General features: G+C 37.9%; 1 protein-coding gene across 1 annotated transcript in view; it reads right to left on the reverse strand.

Moving 5' to 3' along the window:
• cdh7a (cadherin 7a) overlaps window positions 1-21,627 on the reverse strand; it is a 58,371-nt gene extending 36,744 nt beyond the window's left edge. Inside the window, exons 1-2 of the mRNA XM_084118876.1 lie at window positions 21,173-21,627; window positions 14,355-14,816 (exon numbers count right to left, since the gene is read on the reverse strand). Of these exons, the coding sequence (XP_083975002.1) occupies window positions 14,355-14,594 (240 nt within the window). The 5' untranslated portion in view covers window positions 14,595-14,816; window positions 21,173-21,627. The remainder of the gene's footprint in view (window positions 1-14,354; window positions 14,817-21,172) is intronic.
• Window positions 21,628-22,612: the final 985 nt, after the last annotated feature.

Below are 22,612 nucleotides of genomic sequence, written 5' to 3' on the forward strand. Positions count from 1 at the left end.
AATAATGCCTACAGAGTCAGAGTGCTGTATAGAGATGGAACAGGTATAGTTTAGTAGTTTAATTACGGTTATAACGTATTTGTCATCTGCTTGTAATATGTATCCATTATTTAATAATAGCCTACAAGTCTGCTGTTTCGGACCAGGTCCGAATGATGATCAAACATATACTGATGAGTTTAATAAAGTTTATTGTACATCACACAAAAGATGAAGCGTCAGTTTTACTTCAGAAAATCACCGTAAGAGCTGAGTAAACACAGTAAGTTATAAGAAGTGCGCAAGTATATAAACGAATTTCGGTAGAGTTGAGGGAGCATTCCTGTGGGCGGAGGTTAGTCAAAAAACTGTTCTAGTGACGTCATTAAAGAAGGAAGTAGAGGGATGTAGTCCAAACAGGCCGTTCGATGTAGGCGACTTCTGTTAAATAAAATATCTCGCTTGACATTGAACTTTGAGCTTTATAATTTTACAGATATTATTTATACTCTAACAACAACATTACACACTAACTAAAGTTTGAAACATGGGATCACGAAGAACGGGACCTTTAACATGCTTTGTCCCAATCAAATAAAAACAAACTGAACTGAAACTTTTTATTCAAGAATCCCGAAAAAAAAAATCATGGTTTCCACAAAAGTTGACGCTGCACAATTGTGTTGATGATAGTGATGATTAATGATAATAAGAAATGTTTCTTGAGCAGAAAATCAGCATATCAGAATGATTTCTGAAGGATCATGTGACAGTGAATTTCAGCTTTGTCATAACAGGAATACCATTTTAAAATATATTAAAATAGAAAACAGTTATTGTTGTGATATTTCACGATATTACTGTTTTTTGATCAAACAAATTCGGCCTTGGTGAGCATGACAGACTCATAAAAATAAAATAAAAAATAATAATAATATATACATATTTTTCCACACACACACACACACACACACACACACATATATATATATATATTACAGGGCAATTCCGCGCAAAAATGTCACATCCATAACGCCAACTAAATACAATGGCATTGTGTTGGCGTTATGGATGTGACAGTTTTGCGTGGAATTGCCCTTCAGACCCTAAACCTTGGAATGGTAGTGTATATGCCAGTGTACTCCTAAAAGTTTCTTTTTAGGCACATACTCATTTAAAATTCTGGGGGAAAAGAGCAAAAATAAGAATAAATAAAATAATAGATGACTCATTTCTGCACTACACAGATTTGTGTCCAATCAAATGTAATTGAACCTCACCTTAATATCAAAAGCAACCAACTACCATGAAGCAAATCAAGGTTCATGGCTATGACGGAACTAAAATCAATGGGCTATCTAAAAAATAAAGAAGAAGAAAACAAATCCTTCAAAACCTTCAATATGACCTGCCCAGTCTTCCTGTTTCAATAGGAAATATGGCAACACAGGAAATATAAACAACATAAAGACATTATTTGAATATCTGTGCCAAGTATTTCAATCAATATTATCAGCTCTCTGAGCATAGCTCATTGTATATGTTTGTTTGTGTGTGTGTGTGTGTGTGTGTGTGTGTGTGTGTGTGTGTGTGTGTGTGTGTGTGTGTGTGTGTGTGTGTGTGTATGTATGTGTGTGTGAATAAGAGGAAAACATGTAAATCACACTCCTATGTAGGCATGCAATGCTGGGGTCGCTTCTTGACATAGTCCTCTCAACCATTGCCTCTTTTTCAGAGAAAGAGAAAGAGATAAAGAACCAAGGAGCGACAAAAGGTGCACATTAATGGGCTGCTGAGAACTAGAACAAGAACAAGAACAAGAAGCTAAAACATGAACGAGAGGAAGGAAGAACTGAGCCTGAGGAAGAAAACTATACTGGAGGAAGCCAGTTAGGAGGGTGAAGTCTTGGGATGAGTGCTCACCTTTTCTTTCTCAGCCTTTAGTAAGACCTGCCGGCAATCTCACCACCCCTAAACTATCTGGCTGAGCCATGCCATGTCTGACTCTGTAAATAAGCAATGTGGGTTGTTGTTGACGTGGATGATAGCACAACGTAACGTTTCCTTCATCTGGACCGGGACCAGTCTCACGCTGCCAACGCATTCCACCACAATAAAGAAGATAAATGAAGAGTGTCATTACATCCCTGTCATCTGTCTCTGGCAAACCAGCGAGCCCAATTACGTTGTGAGATTACAAATGCTGCCTGTTTTACACACAGCTAATTTATGTTCATCTGTCTCCTTCTTGGATCCTGCAGGGGTGCCCTTAATAGGATGCTCCCTCTCTTAGCCACTCTCACTCACTCCAAATACAGAAAGATTATGGATGTGGCAAATGTGGAAGTGTCTTGCTTGCCAGCGTACATCAGTTACTTTCCTCACAATCTCACATAATGAGTGACTTTCAATCTGAAACGAACTTCATAATCAATAACACAATTGATATGGGTGTTGTTGCTGGAGTGATCGGCACTGGCGAGGCGTTTAGTGTAATTTCTTCATATAGCGATTCAGAAGCTGTGACTAAAATTGCACAGCAAGATATATTACAGATGGTGCCTCCCTTAATTAACTACATCTACTCAATCAAAGCAATGAACATGCCTCTTGTCTGCGAATTAAGCACTGCAAAATAAGTGGCATCATATAGATGTGTAGAAATTGCTTAGTTTTACATTCACACGGGACAATTGAGGTGATACAGTACGTTTATATTATTACAAAAAAATGTCTGTTTCAAATAAAAGTGTCTTTCAAGGTTTCCACAAAAAAATATTAAGCAGAACAACTGTTTTCAACTTGAGCAGCAAATCGGCATGTTAGAATGATTTCTAAAGGATCATGTGACACTGAAGACTGGAGTAATGATGCTGAAAATTCAGCGTTGACATCACAGGAATAAAGTAGAAAACAGTTTGTTTTTTGTGATAAATGCAGCATTGGTGAGCATAAGAAACTTCTCCTAAAAAAAACTTACTGACCCCAAACTTTATGAGCAGTATGAACTGTATTGAGACTAGTGTTGTCAAAAGACCCGGTACTTCGGTACCAAGTCGGTACTAATTTTTTTTTAAACGTCATGGTACCAGGTTTTCTCAAACCCAGTACTTGATGCGCGTGCATGCCCGAAGCGCGTGCAGTTGCGTCCTCTTCATAAAAGCGCTAATGGCGATCGGCGGTGCTGCTGCTGATGTGGTGCTGATGTTTTTGCGCGTGCAGATACGTTATTTCAAATGGCGCGCGGCAAGCGCGCTCGCTTTTCCATGCGCGTTCATGGATGCATAGCAACGACAGACGCCACGGGAGTACAAACGCTTGTGCGAACTGCGCTCTCCATGACGACGAGGAAGTGTGACATAGGCCTATTAATTGATTTCTAGCCCTTGCATTAGCTTTACTACTAGATATATTTATGGAGATGAGAAATAAAAAGCCGTCATTAATATCAGTCCGTCAGAAAAGCAGTTCTAGTCTTATTCTTGGCTGGATAACTCTTAGCTGGTTTAAAAAGCCCTTTTAAAGTTAAATATGAATACAGTTTTGGATTAAATAAAAGTATAGTCAAGTCAAATAAAACATATTTTATCTCCTGTATAGTTTGGTAATGCTACAATAAGATACCATTCATTAACATCACTTAATGCGTTATCTAACATAACACATTGAGTGAACAATATATTTTTACAACATTAATTAATGTTTGTGAATGTTATTTAATACAAACACTTGATTGGTCATGTTTGTTCACTTTATTCATTGTGCATTAAATAATGTTAACTTTTGATTTTAAAAATGTATTTTTAAATTAACCCCTAAAGGAGAATAATTGCGACAGTATATAACTAGGCTATTGTTTTTTTGTTAGGTCATTTTATCTAATGTTATCTAACAAATGGAATCTTATTGTAAAGTGTTTTTAATACTACAGTTTCCATCTTTGTAACTGTGATATACACTTTAATATAATTATGTAAATTTAATCTAAATTAAGCTTTGGTACCGAAATTGGTACCGAGAACCGTGGATTTTCACTGGTATCGGTACCGAATACTGAAATTTTGGTACCGTGACAACACTAATTGAGACAAATGCATATGTATCATGCTTTATATGATCTTTTGGCAATAAATATAGTAGACTCATACTAAATAATCTATTAAGAGAATTAAAGAATATAAATTTTTCACCACAGAGCAGTTATAGTTTTTAAACTACTAGTATTTAGGCTACCCACAGTCACAAAACAACAATGCTTATTATTTATCATAAGAAATATCACAGTATCACAGACCATAATTAGACAAATTTTTCAGGGTAGAAAATGGCCTTTTATTTCTAAATTATGACAATTTTTGATGTAAAAATCATACTAACATTATAAGTGCACCCTTAAGGAAACATTACAAAATAATAATTAAAAAAATGCAGTTCTTGACCCCTTTTAATGCTGCTGAGAATGTCAGCGTTGTTTCATTTGGACTTAAAAAACTTAAATCCCCAAGACATTTGTGACCCTGGACCACAAAACACAAGTCGCACGGGTATATTTGTGGCAATAGCCAACAATACATTGTATGGGTCAAAAATATCGATTTTTCTTTTATGCCAAAAATGATTAGGATATTAAGTAAAGATCATGTTCTATGAAGATATCTTGTAAGTTTCCTACCTTAAATATATAAAAAATGTATTTTTTGTGAGTGGATGCAGCACAATCGCCAACATAAATGGACAACTTTAAAGGCAATTTTCTCAATATTTCGTTTTTTTTTTTTTTGCACCCTCAGATTCCAGATTTTCAAATAGCTGTATCTCGGCCAAATATTATCCATAACAACCCACACATCAATGGAAAGCTTATTTATTCAGCTTTCAGAGTATGTATACTTCTCAATTAAAAAATAAAAAAATACCCATAAGACTGGTTTTGTGGTCCAGGGTCACATTTGAGGTTTGTGAACCAGTGGGACCTCAAACAAAACTTAATTGCAGGGAAAAAGTTCACAAAATGCAAACATTTATTCACAGTCAGCAGCCCTATTTATATATGCTTTGCATGTGCCTGTTCACCTTTATTTTAGAGTAAAGCATTTCTCATCTCTTCTTGTCTCAAAATAACACCTCACATCCTTTGCATGTCTTGGCAGACAAATGCAAGTGGCCTGCTGTTTTTTGTGCTTAATGTTTTGATGGTAAATCCAAGGTGACAAAGATATGAATAAAACAGGGAAGTGGCATTTTCCCATCCTGAGCATTTACCTACTGTAGCAACAGCTTCACCTAAACTCACAGTGGTACTCATGTTGATGACGCTTTTTAAAGAGACAAAATTAGCTCAATATGATTTTTTTCATTATAATAAAGCAGGAATGGGATCGAATATTAAAGAAAGAAACTAAAAATGAAGCATCCACCAACAAAACATTGTGAAACAAAATAGATTATGACATTTGAATGCGTCTAATCAGTTAGACTTAAATCCCTTAGCTTTAGAATAGTGGTGCTAATGAAGCACGAAAGCTAATTGCAATAATGCTAACCAGCAGCCATGTGGAAAACTTATTATGTTAGATGATTCTTAAACAAACTAGATGCTGAGTCACTGTGCTAACCTCGATGTGTGGGAGTTTCCTGTTCTGTTCATCAGCCTGAAACAAGAGCGCAGTCATCCTCAAACACCAATGCTAATCATGCTATCACTGCAAAAATAGGTTACCCTCTCCTTTAGGAAATGACAGAAAGAATGAAGGCTGTTTGATCCAGTACTTGAAGCTAATATGACTAGAAACGTGAACATGAAGAAGGCCCACTGTTGCCATTCAGAGTTATTTTATGATAATTTACCACAGGTCTTGCATAATAAAATTTTTTCAGTTACATATGTAATTATAAGTACTTTTTTAAAACAATTACAAATTATAAATTAAATAAAAACAATCGTATGTTAAAAGTTAATTATATAAGCTAATATAGCTGATGGAAGATAATGAAGAGAAACAATAACAAAACATAGTACATGCAATAAACAAAGAGTGCTTTCTGTATTTAATAGTATCTGAATGTGATTTTTCTCTTTCTGATCTTTACTGTCATTTGATTATTACTGATGACATCATAAGCTCTAATAAGCTGCATCCACACTAATACACAAATATCTTTAACCATATAAACGGAGTCGCACACAGACGCCTGTACGAGCACTCTTCACAAAGCGCAAGAGTATTTGAAATTGAAAGCAGCCTTCTGCCAGTGAGTTTCATATTTTTAAATATAAGCCCACTGCATTCCAAACGACATAACTGATGCCTTCGTAGAGCATTTGTAATAAAAATACCGGCGGTCGAGACTGCACACATATACAAGTTTTATATGCAAGCGTCACAAAGCAAAGCGTGTGTTTCTCACAGCACATATCTTATGCAATGAAGCCAGCGAATGTTGTTGTAATTCATTTCAACCTTTCAGAACTTTATGAAAGATTATTTTATGGATGGTTCGAGTGGTGTTCTGAGGAATTGGAAGCAAGCAGAATATGGGTGTTTCTAAAGCACACGCAGCGTCACCGCGCATCTGGTTAAAAACTAAGCTCAGAATCGATTCTGAAATTCTCAGAATCGATCCAGAATCATTGGAGAGAGAATGGCAATGCATCGATTTTTTTCTCCCAGCGCTAATAAGGAATGTTATTTTTTAGTCCAATGATCCTGTATCTCCTTAGCGTCTCACTATTGCGCCTGTGGGAGGGGCCAAAAATGCAATGATGTAGAAAGGCTAGGTGTTGATCTGATTCAGTAGAGGCAATCTTTCGTCTCTGTCACCAGATGTAGAAGACTGAAGAAGGCAGATTTAAAATTTATACAAGATTTAATCCAAAAGCAGGTGCAAAGACATAACCGTGTGTCCAACAAAAACACATACAACAACGACAACCAAAGACTGAAAACAGAGGAACTAAATACACAGAGATAATAAAATTATAACGAACAGGTGTGATGATTAGATGAGATAGTGATTAGATAGTGTCCATGACAACTGATGACTGGCGGGAAACTAAGATAAAGAAACACATGTGACTGATGAAAACAAACTGAAAGTCCATGAAAACAGAAACTAAGAACAAACAAAACTGAGTGCGTGAGACAGTCACACTATTATGTCATAATGTCACAAAATCTGAAATTAGTCGTTTTCGGAGCTTGGTTTCAAATAAAAGCTGTTTTTGGATGAACAAGAAAGTTTTGAGTTCTAAAACTTGCAGGATGTTTTAATAGTACAATGACCACTTGCATGTCAAAAGATCAAGGAAAAATTGATTTCTCAATTCATGACCCTTTTAAAGTGGAAAATAAGAGAAACATCGAATTGATCAAAGTTAGAAGGCTGATCAATTCACAAATCACCTACATCTACCATGGATTTACTGTACTAACATGAACTCTGTAACCATGGTATTTTGACAAAAATATGCGATAGTCATATTGAATGTTACTTTACTAGTCATGTATATTGTATTAAATGTATAACAGAGGTAAGGGAATATATTTACAGTATTTTAGTTAGAAAGCAAATAGTTACTTTTTTCCATGGTAGTGAGGAGCCATACATGATTTTACCCATGTTACCATGAACTCCAAATGTATGATACTATGGAAAAACAAGTACAAAGTAGAATCAAGGGCTGTAGAACACAAACTTAGTCACACCATCAGAATATTTGAAGGGGTGGTATATAATGCCCTTTTCGCAAGATGTATAATATGTCTTTGATGTCCCCAGAGTGTCTATGTGAAGTTTTAGCTCAAAATACCCCACATATATTTTTATATAGAATGTTAAAGTTGTCACTTTTTGAGGGAGAGCAAAACGCACTGTTTTGTGTATGTTCCTTTAAATGCAAATGAGCTGCTGCTGGCAACACAGGGCGGAGCTTCAAGGGCTTGTGTCCTTTTACCTCACACAGACATGCACTGAAAATTTCAAAAACTTTTAGCCTTTTATGTACAAACTGGAGTCAGATGATGTCAATGGAGTCAATGATGGAGAGACTCAAGTAGAAGTGACAACATGTAGAATGCAACAGGACATTTCTGAATGGTTAGTTGATGAATTTATGTAGCTGACGTGTAGTTATCTTCTAGTCATTGATTAGCATATTCTGTCTTGATAATCTATAAATCGTGTTCAGGGGGCGGGGTTTATGTAAATTCTAGGGTTGGTGATGTCACTAACCTGGGAGGAATGTTGTGTTGTCCCTTCCAGCCTTTTGTTGTAGTCCTTAAAAAGCAATTTATTTAAAAGCAAATATCTCCCTTTGCTTCGAACTTTGAGCATTGTAACTTTGCAGCAACATTACACACTAACTAAAGTTAGAAAAGTGAAATCATAATAACCACCCCTTTAATTATTTCCCTATAATAATTAGGTTTTCAGTTTACACTTCTTACAGATGTTACTGTTGCTAATATATATTAAAAAGAAAATGTGTGTTTTTGATAAATTATGTAATATTATTAGTAACTGTAATTATTTGTGAAATTGATAGGATGATTCATTTTTGTCCCTTCCCTTGGCACTATCAAATCTGGTGCCACTGCTCTCAAATGTTAGTCTGGGGCCCTTCATAAATAATCAATAAATCACTGGTACACATTTAGATAAAAAAAAAAAAAAAAACTGCATTCACACCAACTAAACAAATCCAAACTCATATTTTTAGCATAAATGACAGAACTGAGGCATGTTAGTTTGTCAGCTATCAATAATCGCTGCGTAAGCACATAAGCATAGACACGCACAGTCTCATTAAAGCCACAGTTGCCTCAGAAATACCCTTGGCTCACCATTTAAAGGTGAAAGAAACCTAGCTTGGCATTCTGGAACTGTCTGTACATCAGCGCTTGCTGTTTGCGACTCTTATGGATAACGACAGAACCGGGACATGCATTTTCTTCCCTGTTCCAAGCTCAGATGATGTAGTGCTTTCTAATGTCATTTTCCTTTGCTTTTAAAACCATCTTACCACCCCGGGTAATCAAGAGCCAGGCTAAAATCCCGTCTATAATAAAAGGCAAACGACCGATTCTGTGAGGAAAGGCAGTCATTTGTACTTGATAGCTTTTTACATACTGGATCTATTTGCCTGTGCCTTTCAATACGCTTTCGTGGTGTGGGATTCTTCCCCCTGTTGTAATATTTCACCTGAATCAACACCTGCAGAGTGCTATATAAATGCAAATGGTATTTTATTGTGTTGTGGAGCTGCTCTTCGCCAAGGAGGTGCGAGCCACATCTCTCCCTTATTGTGGAGGATTCCTTATTCCCTGTCATTAGATTCAGTGGTGTCAGCTCATATCACTCTCCATATGAGAAAGACTCTATTCTATTAAAAAGCACCTCTGTGACTAGACACCCTCAATGCCCTCAGCCTTAATTATCTGAAAAGACACAATTCACTTTCTTTACCATCTGATGCATGCAAACCCATACTTGCTGATTGTATATGTGCGCGCACACATGCTCGCAGGGTTGGCACCAGAGCCCAGGCCGTGACTGCCAACCCAATGACTTTCATCTGCACTGATGACAAATGGCCGTGGCATGGACCAGTACGGACTGGAAGCAGATGAAAAGCGGCCCATCTTCTCCCGCACTGCATTTAATTACCCAACATATGTTAGAAATCACTCCAGAGAGGATTTGGGGAACGCTTGTTGATCTGCAACATGAAAAGAACTCTTTCTCTTCTGTTTCATTTTGTTTAATTCAGTTTGCACAAATCATTGATGTGGTGGGAGGGCGGGCGCGACGGAGGGCGCGTTTAATCTGCTCGGCCTGGCTGACGAAAGGCTTCCCGGTGGCCAGAAGGGGAGAAAAGTCTAGATCTCTCATCCTCACCGCAGGGTTACAGCGGCACTCCTGGTCTGCTTCTTATTAAGCGCGCATTTAGAAGGTGAGCTACGAGTTGTTTTTGGCAGGCTAGGAAAAAGGAAATGCAAATGTATCATGACGGAAATCGGCCTGGGAACGTTCCCCACCTTGCTATTGCACAAACTGCACCATCAAAGGATCCCCCCCAATTAGAGCTGAATTCAAAGCCTTTTTCTCTGGTGTACTCAACAAATATAGGCAGAATATGATCGGACATTCAACACCCAGCTGAGGGATTTAAACCGACGGGCCCTGCACATCTTATGATGTTCAAAGATGACAATGAGAGGGCAACAAGCAGCTGCGAGTCGTCAAATCAGTGTGATTCCGAACCAGAGGGAAGATTTTTAAATACGCGGTTAGGATAAAAGTCCAGGAAACTTGGAATTGTGATGGAACTATTAATGACATCGGACACTTGTTTATGCTTATTCCGAAGTGAACTCGCCTGGAAGTACTGTAATTAATGTGTACTTTCAGTGGAGACACTGGGGTCATTTCTAATAATTGTTGATATTACTGAACTCACCCCGGAGACACGGATATGCATTATTCATCGCACTCTCTTTGACATCCCTCTCGTTTGAGCATTTTATTCAAGCTGGACCTATCATATCCATATTCATCAGGCTGCAAAGAGGTCACCATGGGCAATAATCCCAGTCGCTGATGGTACGATATCAAGATGGCAAAGACATATTCATTAAATTCATTCTGGTATAATTTCACAGATAATAACGGGTGAGCAGATTGGACTGCTGTATGTCAGACTGCTTGTTTGATTATGAATAAGCTGGTCTGTACGCTTCTCTGCTCATTGTTCTCAGTAACAGAAAAATCTTGTTTTCCAGCATGAATCAAGAGTGAGAGACAATCAATAAAGCATAAAACCAAAAGAAAATGTTATTTCAAGAGTTAATTAGAGACGGAAATTAAAGTTTTCTTATGTTTCTTATAAAGACTGGTTGAAACCAAAAAAACAAAGATATAAATGAAAAGATGAAGATAGTTGATGTGAAAACTGCTTCAAAAGGTTCTACTCTTTTACTCTCTGGAAGCATCAAAGTCCTTCTTCAATCAGCCTGGAGACTCGACATCACATCTGCCTGTGAAGTGTGTTTGTCTCTTTATAGGAGCACAACGCATCTTTCAACTTTCTGCAAGAACGTAAAAATCAGGTTGTTAGAAGTTAAGAGCATCATCAAGCCAAATTGCTGCTGAAAGGGTTTAGTCTCTGCTCTCTGTTAGATCAGAGTCAAAAGGTCAGAAGCCAGAACTTATGCCTAACCTTGCAACAGTGTGCATGTCTACCTTTTATGTAAAGTTTTTATATGTTATGATTGATATATGTTTGCAATTTCCATGAAACTGTGTATTGAAGATCAATAAAAGCTTTTGGGTCCCAGACTTTATCTCCTGCTCTTCTATTTGCCTCAAACCTCAAGAATACAACAGCTATCCAATTGTGTCCAATGGTAATTGCAGAGTAGCGGTACAATTACTCTCTGTCATACACTCTCAGAAAAAAGGGACAAAAGCTGTCACTGGGGCGGTACCCTTTCGAAAGGTACATATTGGTACCAAAAGTGTTATTAGTTATTATTAAGTTATTAGTACCTAAATGGTACATTAGAACATTTTTAATTACAAATAATAATATGTATTAACATAAAATATGTAAATATAAATCAGCATATCAGCCTCCCTGCCCCCCAGATATCAGCCATAAAAATAAAAATAAAACATCTCAGTCAACCACTACTTTTTATTTTATTTTGATGTTCAAATGAAAATATGAAAACGGTCTATAGATCTTATGGTTAGTTGATTATGAGGACCCTGTCTTTTATGTCTATATTATGCCACTTATCTTGATGAACAAGACCATATTTCATGCTCACTAGAGATCAAAGGATGAATGGATGAATACATAAAAGCCAAGAAATAAGAACAAGCAGCCAGCCATTGACCATCATACAAAATACATTCAGCACTTGAGACGTGAAAGATGGCGAAATTTGAAAGAGAAACCAGGAGGAAAATGTTATTGCTCAAAGGTCGCCCTTTCATAGCTTAATGGAGTTCTCAGTTCTGCCTCATCAACTTTGTCTCAGATGTTTATCCTAGAATTTGTTCAAATCAATAAAAAATAGATGCAAATGTGTCATATGTGGACATATAGCAATAGAGGTATAAAATTAGCACCTATTTCTAATGAGAACCAAAGCATAATCTCTTTATGGTCCAGGAGAAACATCTGAGAGCTTCAAGAGATTTTGCAACTTCTCTTTCCTATGGGAAGATAGAGAGATAAGCCACACTATACTGTACATTACTCCGCTGATCATTATTCAGAACGGGGGAAACATTTGTGTTCAGTCACTTCTCTTTTGCCCGGATCCCTCCGGCTAGAGTGAATTGGAGATGAGCCAAAATCTAATAAGGTTCAACCTGGCTGTCAGGGTTTTGAGTGTGTGAAGGTAGAGAGGTGTGTGATATAGTGGCTGGGAGATAATGTATTGTAAAAGCCAAGGAAAGTAGAGCAGGTGGCGTGTTGGAGTATCTGGCTCATTATCCTTAAAACAGGAAAGCTTTTGGCTGTCTTTGCGTTTAGCATCAAGCTAACTACTTACAAGCCTGTGCGTATAAAGCAATCACATTGCTAGCGGACTGGAGCCAATACATAAAAGAAAATACGCTTCCTTTTGTGATGATGCTTTTTTTCCTCTTTGTGTGGCTCATTTACTGTAGATCACAGTACGACTATAAAATCCACATCACATCAAAGAGGTTTGATCAAACACTACATGTGATATTCATTAAAACATGATCATCCACATGCCAAAGAGTTTTGATCAAACAATGCATCAGATATTCACAAGCTACACATTCATCTACAGACTGTCATTAATATGAGGGAAAATGACTAAAACACTTTAAAAGCCAAAGCCTGGGCTTTGATGGGACAGCATACATCAACCCCTGCCTTCTCTGTAAATTAATATTAGATTTAGCAAAGCTTTTAAAAGAGCCTCAGAGTAATGTTATATTACTGATTCAAATGTTCACATGTAGGAAATATGCAGGCAGAGCATCTGTTCTTCACATGCACTTCATTAAGGAGCTTGATTGACACATCTTCACAAAGTACTATTAAACCTCATCATGACAGAAACATGAGACATGTGTATGCGAGGGTATCTGTTTCACTGTGCCATAATGAGAAATGCTTTCTAATTGGCAGATATAATGCTACTATATCAAAACATAAGGTCAGCAAATGTGATAATCAAAAGTGTTTAAACTGCATTTTTTCTCACTCTCTCTGATGTTTTGATGCATTCAACAAACTGCCTTTGCAGCCTTTCTACGGTTCCAGTTGTAAATAATTTTTTTTTGAGTTTGAGTTTTTTGCATACCACATATCTTCGTCATGATTCCTCATGATACAGCTCCTTTAAAATGAAAACTTTCTCACAAAAGCAAGAGCCTGTCTCAAGAGGCCTGTGTATGCCAGGTCTATGCACAATAGCTTGCTAGTTATGTTTAATTAGCATCACATGTTTAGCAGAAATAGCGATCATGTGCGACTAAGGCACAAGACATTGCCAGACACTCCAGAGAAATAAGTCTGCGACTGGACAGCTCTACTGGCTTCTGGGCACCCCAAGTACATTATCTAAATAAACATGTCAGCTCAGTTAACAGGCAGCCACTGGACGTGATCTAAGATCCCTTTTACACCTGGTATAAACATCCATTTCGGGTGATTTCTTTGAAAAAGAACCGAAAAGTGACCACACTGTATCTGACCAAAAGTAGTCAAATGAGATGCACACTATCATTCAAAAGTTTGGGGTCAGTAAGATTTTTTTCTTTTTATAATTAATACTTTTATTAAGCAAGGATGCAATAAATTGAATATTTCTATTCAAGAAAAGAATGCATCACGGTTTCTACAAAAATATTAAACTGTTTTCAACATCGATAATAATAAGAAATGTTTCTTGTGCACCAAATTAGCATTTCAGAACAACACTGAAGACTGGATTGAAAATTCAGCATCATTACTATTTTAATATATATTTAAATAGAAAACCGTTATTTTACATTGTAATAATATTCCATCTGTTTTTACTGTTTTGATCTAATAATACAGCATTGGTGAGCATAAGAGACTTCTTTCAAAAAACAATCTTATAACCCCAAACATTTGAACAATACCAGGTATTAATTTTAGCCTTCTCAGTTTTTTTCAAAATTTGTCCGCCTTTCTGATGATATTTGATAAAATTATGCATTTCACACAATGAATTCAACATAGAATGAAAATAATAATTGAACAATATTGCTCAGCCCTAGTTGTCATCAGGAATGGCCTCAGTGCACTAGACTCGGTACATATAAAATATAAGAGCCAGAGGATGTAGCCTATTTTGCTTTACCTTGCCAACATAGAGAGGTTCATCTCCTGTGTATTCCTCCAGGACGAAGAATTGGTTCCACACCCAGTTGCGCTTGTGTCTTTGAAGGGATGCACCCACACTAGCTCTGATGGGCCTCAGGGAAGCCGGACGGAGCGGGACAGAGTTCAGTGTCATCCCCCTGCAGCCCACGTCCCACTGGGCCAACAGCAGCATAGTCATCACAGTCAGTCCAGTCCACACTGCAGAGCCTATCTGCATCTTTTGGATGAAAGGATGAAAGTAAAAAAAGGAAACAAAAAAAAAATACACTCCTCCGTATTGAACGGGCACCAGAGATCTTGAGGCTAAGACGTTGCTCCTGGGAAACTGTGCACCACCCTCAGCACTGGCGCGGGTATCGGGATAGAGCAGACCGTCTGACCAGTAATTGATGGGAGAGACCACAGGAATGAACGATGATTGTAGCTGAAGCTCTCAAACCTGCGGTGAGAACAGACATCAGAGAGAGAGGTTGAAGAAAATCAGAGTGAGAGAAAAGAGTCAAAGAAATATACTAAAAGAGAGTCATTTTTATAATAACACTTCACATTTGAACCACAGATTTAGACAACATGACTTTTGGCATTTCAGAGGTTGCAGTCTGAGATGCAGGTGCAGGCAGACCACTACAGGTGAGCAAAACGGACATTCAGCTCTTTCCTCTGGATGGGCATTTGACAGCACTGCTGAAAGTGGAGCACATTAATCTTTAGGGCTGAAGGGAACCGGGGAGGGAGGGGGAAACAGACGGAAGGAGAGGGATAGAGTTCCAATGCAAAGGTTTGGAGAAATAAAGCAAATATGTACCATCCCAAGTCCCAACAAAGGAGTGAGCATACTTGTCTTATGCAAGGCAGCATATGGGTCAAATATGTCAAATAAGTTTAAAACACATGTTCTCTGTATTCATGATGGTTTCATATGGTTTTGAAACCATTGTATATGGCTTTTTTGCCATTCTCGAAAAAAAGGTTTTCAGTTAATACAAAATTAATAAAATAAAATATTTCATTTTAATGCTCAATTAATAATGTCACGTGATCTATCAAGCAAAACGTAATAACATTTACCTTACATCTTGAATGTGTGTACACATCTTAATCATTAAAAAAAAATATATATATATATATATATAGTTTAGATGCAAAAGCCTCTAAGTGCCATCTGAAATTTCCTTCTAAAATGATAATTTTTATCAAGCTCATACATTTAAGTTCAGTAATTTCACTTAAATGGGAATGAAAATTACCTATTAATTGTCATTTAAGTGAAATTACTGAACTTAAATATAGAAGCTTGATAAAAATTATCATTCTAGAAGAAAATTTCAGATGGCACTTAGAGGCTTTTGCATCTGAACTCTTCATATGTAATATATATATGTGTGTGTGTGTATTAGCGTATTAGCTAACCTTAGCTAACCTTGCTTTGTCAAAAGCAGAGAAGCATCTTTGTTCATTTTTTTAAAGAAATACTAACAAAAGATTATGCCAAGTACTTAATGTTTTCTTTTCAAGAATTAATAAAGCTTTTTTCTTCATTAAGATGTAAGAGTTGTACCATTTTTAAACTTAAAAATATCTCAATTAATTTCAGTTTGGATATTCATAGAAGTGGTACAACAGGTATGAATTGCATTTTAATGTATTTTTAAAGGTGCCCTAGAATGTGAAATTGAATTTATCTTGGCATAGTTAAATAACAAGAGTTTAGTACATGGACATGACATACAGTGAGTCTCAAACACCATAGTTTTCTCTTTCTTATTTAAATCTCATTTTTGAAAAACACCCCTGAAAAACAGGCGAATCTCCACATAACACCGACTGTGACGCAACAGTCGGGATCATTAATATGTACGCCTCCAAAAATTTGCATATGCCAGCCCATGCTCAATGCCAGGCGGAACTGCGCAGCCGAATCATCGGAAGTTCTGCAGGTGAAGAAAAAACAAGCAGGAGGAGGATTATACGGAAAATGGCTGATCTATCTATAATCTATCTATCTATCTATAATCGGATACCGCTACAGTTTAATTCAAAGTTGTTAGTTGCTCTGCCCATTTCACCACGGACTGTTTTTCTAACCTGGAACAATATCAAGCAGCCAGGCTTCTCTCAGCGTCTCATACTGACGAAGGGGGCAATTTCAACTAACGTTATATTCCCGCAAGCGGTAAATAGTGATTTTATTAACGATAATTTACACTGTGTTATCTAGATCCAGCGCGATATTGTTTTTTCCTCGAGAGACATCATGGCTTGCAAACGAGCGAACGAAGCATGGCAGTTGCTCAGTGTTTGGATGTACAAATGAACACAAAAGTATTTTTTTAGTTCCTTCATTCGAGCCTCTGGAGAACCAGTGGGTTATGTGAATTTCTGATGTGTAATTGTTCAAGTTCAGACAGATAATCTTTCTCTCAAAGTCGTTCAATACTGTTTATGCATCAGTAAATCAAGCCAGTGACTAAACGCTCAACTTCACGTCGTTTCTCGCAGAAACTGCGTATAAAAGCTGTAATAGTAAAGGTTTTCCAGATAGCTCTACATGTAATGCCAGATATTTCATATGCAAGCATGTCAGCCAATCACAGCAGTGGGCAACAACACTGCAGTCTTACAGCAGACACGCCCCTTCAAACAGAGTGTTCAGATCAAAGGATGAAATCAGGCTAGGAAATATGCCTTTTATTTCTAAATTATAACAAATTTTGATCTAAAAAACATACTAACATTATAAGGGCACCCCAGGAAACATTATAAAATAATAAAATAATCCATTCTAGGGCACCTTTAAATAAACGAATAGTTCCTGACAAAATAAAACAACGAGCATAATGTCTTTGACCCACAGTTTATCATCATCATATTTCACAGGTATATTACATTATATTATTCTTCATTTACCAGTCACTTTCTAATCTATGTGTCTTTTGTTAAGCGCTTTGCTCAAGAGCACAATGGCAATGGCTCATGAATGGACCCATCTGGGGTTTGAACCTACAACCTCCAGCTCAAGAGCTGCTACTAAGAACTACAAAGCTGCACTGCACCTTATGTGTTATGTAAGTGACACTGGATTTTTATATTGTATAAACCCCCTCATGCTCCAAATTAAAAAGGAGAACTACAATTTAAAAGTGTGCACTCTAAGTTGAAGTGACAAAATTCCAGGCACAAAATTCTCCTAAGGGGTCCCTGGAGCTTCTCGGTCCGAGAGAGCCTTTTAGGTGTTTCTAACATCCTTTTAAAGTGAAACACTTACAAGTCTGGAAAAAAAAAAACAGTTCAAAAGGGATTTGGGTAGAGCACATATACGTTCTCTAGAGAAATCTGTCCTTCCAGCAGTTCAAACCAACAGCAGCAGGATTCACGCCTCAACAGCTTATTTTGATGTTGAACGGGATGTCAAATCTCCACAGAAATCCTTCGTTGTCCGAGAAAATATGAGATCTGACCTACGCTTTACAGAGAGAACAACTTCCATGTTGGGTTTAGAGTGCGTGGCATTTCAAAACTACGCAATTATCGCAGCATGTACATAAGATCAATTATATTTCTTGCAGGTTTAGGTGGGCTTCAAACGATGTCACTGTTTCAAAGTGTTAAAGTGTTAGCATTGTTAAAAATTGTTGATGGCAATATAGGGTTTAAATAAAAGGTGTTAAACACATCTGCGACATTAAAGCTTTGACAGATACTGTAACTCTGCAAAATAATAGCATAATTGAAGCTCGAGCTCTGAAGGTGAACAGAAGAGTAAATCAAAAAGCATCCCTCTGGGATTGCATTCCCTCCTTGTATTCACTCCAAGCTCAAAAGCACCAGCGCTGCTGGAGAAGAACAGAACGTCTTGCGCTTTGCTTCAGAAGACCACAGTGCCAGGACCCTTCAGTGGGGAAAAGTCTCATCTAAAGCCTGTAATCTCTATCATAAGCTTCACTTTATAGGGGAATTACAAGTGCTTAGCAGCTGATTAGATCTCTATGCATTTGACTGAGTAGATTCTACAAAAAGTTTTCAAAAATGGTTGACGATGGGTATCAAGAAAGCACAGTTATGGCAAAATAATCCTCTAAACATCTTATCTCTGACCTCCAATAGTTTCATTGAAGTGCTACATGACACCGCTGCAAAATAAAAAGAGCTTTGAGTCTGGAATGCTTATAGCGTAGCGCAGGCTAATAGAGAGCTGGAAGGTGATATGAATCATTTATCATTCGCTTGCATTAAAACACAGCAAACAAGGACATAGGAAACAAACCCAGGGATTTTTGAATGCTGTGCGCCTGAAGCAATATCTTAAGACAAGTTTGCACGACTAAATTGCTTAGGACCCAAATTAGGACTGAAATTATAACAGGTCTGTCTTTAAAGTTTTACAAGTTATCGTTGTTGTTCCCCTATGGAGAAAATGAATGGAGCTTTTACTTCTGGCACCCAACTCTTGCACTCTATTATCTTCTGTAGAGCTGCTTTACGGCTTAAATTGAAATTGTTTCATAATTGATGAATTTACACTGTTATTTTTCAGTTTGAAGCTTCTTTGAAGCAATCTGTATCAGGATCCATCACAAATCCTTTTTGGTTTTATTTTATTATTCTCTGATTATTTTGGATGGATCAAATAATGGATCGTGTCTAAAAACCTGTTACGAATTACTGTGCATTACAAGGCGACTATATGCCATGCCATGAGTGTACTATATTTGTTTATCTTCTCCGTCCATCCCCCCACTAACATTTTTCCCCGCCCGAATCTGCTCGCTGTCAGGCTTGGCTGAGGCCCCGGACTTTGTGTTCAGCACAGATCGCCCAAATGGTCTGGGACAGGATGATGAAGTCTCATTAGCCCCCCATGCCATCTGACGAGAGGAGCTTAGGCTTCAGCGCAGACCGCCCTGTGAGAGAGCGCCCACAGCCACAGCCAGAGACTCAGCTCCAAAAACCCATCTCAACACACTATCTAGTCATAGCCCCCCTGCGGTGCAAGAGCGATTGTGGCACGCACCAGGGACAGTATGCTCGAACACAGAGCAAAGCAAGGCTCCTGGCATCTGGACATCAAACACAGCACATTGCGGACTGGTAGCATATGGCCTTCTTATTATGGCTGCCCTTCGCTGTGCAGACTCTTGAGGGTGACTATGACAAGATTACGAAAGGATCTGGGCTGGATATGGCTGCTTATGAGAATGCATGATGAAAATTTCTAATAAAGAATACATTTATAATTTATTAAAGGACAATTTTTCTGGCACTGTTTCATTACATGCTTCACAAAAAAGCCTTCTCATATTATATTTTCATAAAAGTGCAATCAGTGCATCATGTTAATGCAAAACACAGTCAATTTAAAATTCTTGGTACAAAATGTTTATAGGTGACCCAATAAAAAAAAACAATTAATAATGATTATTTTTTTTTTTTTAAGTTGTAAATAAAACCAATATTATTGGACTGCATTTGACAATAAACACTACTTCAGAATTTCTAATTCTGCAAGTGTCCCTTGCAGTTTCTTTGTAATTAATTGTAAATGTTACTAGCTACTTTTTTTTCAGTGTACATCATGGCCTGGCAAAACTACACCAGTCCCATTTCACAGACATGTCAAACCCCCTAAAACTACCATTTTACAACAGTGGTTCCCTTTTTCATAATCTTTTCTTGGGGCCAAAAAAACAACAACATGACAGCCATGGGCTATAGCATATACAATCTTAGTGGGACCCCCAGATTTCAGGGCAACATTTATTGGTCATCCCTCTGAAGACAGCCCTTTATGCTTGGGCACGATAGTGCAAATATGCTACAACCAGATGTTAAGTCAGGAAGTAGCCTAAGCAATTGTAACAGCACAAGGAAACTGAACATATTCTGCAAATAATACTGAAAATTACTTTATATGCCTACCGACCAACACACACCCAAATCCACAATTAATTTTTGGACAGCCTATAAACTAAATCAAGTTGGCCTCACAAACAGTTCACTCAACGCGCCACCTAGCGGCCGCCAGCTTCACATTACAAGCGAAGTTTCCACTACGAGCCTCCGTGCTGTTGTTGGCATTGCAGTGGCATCCTGACAGAGAGGTATTTGATATCGATACGGAGGTGTGAGGAAAATCTGCACCTCTGTATCTGTTATATCTGCTTTTGTTTTGGTATAATACTACACATAAAATTAAAAACAACAACCTCTGTAACTAACATTGGGCAATTTTCCCATCAAAAATAAATCTTTCACAGTCACACTACAGACGACAGTATTTGCATCACAAATGCGACTCTCTGGCAAGGTCCCAACTATTGCTCTTAGGACTGAGAAATTGTACTTCGCAGCGGCTCGATTAAAATGCTGACTGCCAGACCTTAACTTTTGGACATCACAGATGCTCCTGAGGGAAAAGCGCTGAATATTAAAACATCACAGGCAGTGAGAGAAACTTTGAGAAGCGGCTCTTAAAATCTTGATGCAGACCACACTGTTCTACAATATTTTAAACTGCATAGTGCGTGAATATATTGTATTGACTTAAAAAGGCTTCGTTCATTTTTCTTTTTTATTATTTTTTCCCCATAGCAAATGCAATACTTTCACTGCAGTTCGTTAAATAAAACAGACATTTTCTGAAAAATAAATACATAAAATAACAAAAAATACTGCCCTTTCTCAACTTTTAGATGTTATCCTATAATGATTTTGTAGCCGTATGTTAACGGACACCGCAAATACACTCAGTCTGTACGGTATTGCACCTCAGTAAACGCTGCAAAAAATCACGCTCACCTTTTCCTCTTGGTCCTTCGCGCGCGGATAAATTGTCAATGTTCTTGTGAAAATGCAGAAGGATTCCGTCACGTCGCAGGCGCTCTAGACGCGCTCTTCCCGAATGAGTGAAGGAAACATATTCAGGAGCATCCCTGCACTACAGGCGTCTTTCCCTCCGTTCCGCTCAATCACTGCGCTGCTCGCTCACACTCCGCGCGTCTACAATAAGCCCTATTGAGAAGCCACAGCTGCAGCGAACCTCAGCCAGGGGAGAGCACTGTGGAGAAACTCACAAAGGGACCACAACACTGTCGGCCATCCGTGAAGCATGCCTCGGGAGTCACAGTCCCCACAAACTCTGGGAAAAAGTGGTAACGCGCAACTTATTGTCCCTAGTGAAAAGTGGCTGACAAAATGGACAAGTCTCTGTTAGTGTGCTAGAGGAGCATCGCTCATCAGGGAAACGTTGCACTGAGGGGAGGTGCCGATGTCAGTCAGCGTATCTAAGGAGCCGTGGCGACTGTAGGATTCTAGGGGGGCACAGAGGGGCCCAAGTGTGCAGAGAGGGACTAAATTAAAATCTCGTCAGTATGATTCTGTGTTCCTGAAATGTGGGTTCAAGCACTTACAATTATTATTTTTTTCAATCTAATTAAGAATCATATATCTCAACTAATGGTGTGATCTACACAGGAAACTAATCATTATACAGCTCAACCGTTAGTCTTTTTGTTTAAATCTTGATTTACCGCGAGTACCATTTTTTCCATGCCTAAAATTGATCTAGCTCACTGCAGTGTGCAACAAGTGTCTCATATAGTAGCCACCGACCGAACGCACAGAGTAGCATTATAACAACTTTCAACACACTCAAATGTATCTAATATGATAAAACAGTGCTGCGTTACCCCACATACGCATGAGCGGAAGAAGCGGAAGCACCAGTCATTCATGAATATGATTTCTGCCCCAGTCCCATTGTATTCTCCACTGGTTGTAGAGGTGAAGACAAAAACTCCCATGATTCCGTGAAATCAAGGCGTCATCAAGCTATGCCTTTGTTTTGAATAAACGACCTCTAGTGGCGAAAAATTACACAGTGTGCCTTTAAGTAAAATATAATCAATATGTAATATAGTGCATATATTTATCAAAATGCTTTTTTTCTTTTCTTTTTGAGTTCTTTTTTTATCTAAATAAATAATGAGTTATGGTCATTGAATCGCTTTTCTGAGGTAAATATATGGTAATATATGTCACGTGACATTGTTCCCATTTTCCATTTTCCTTAAGCGGTGTCTTCATAAACAAAACACTGCCTGAGAAGTGAGTGACTGGACAGCCATGAACTGCCTTCAGTTTCGGATGCAGCTGGGATTTTTTGCTGTTTGTATCAGTCAGCTTGTCTGTCTTCTTGGCGTTCAATACTTGCGGACATTAGTTTTGCTGTAGTATCAC

Source organism: Abramis brama (assembly GCF_963993115.1).
Source record: "Abramis brama genome assembly, chromosome: 7".
Classification (NCBI taxonomy): domain Eukaryota; kingdom Metazoa; phylum Chordata; class Actinopteri; order Cypriniformes; family Leuciscidae; genus Abramis; species Abramis brama.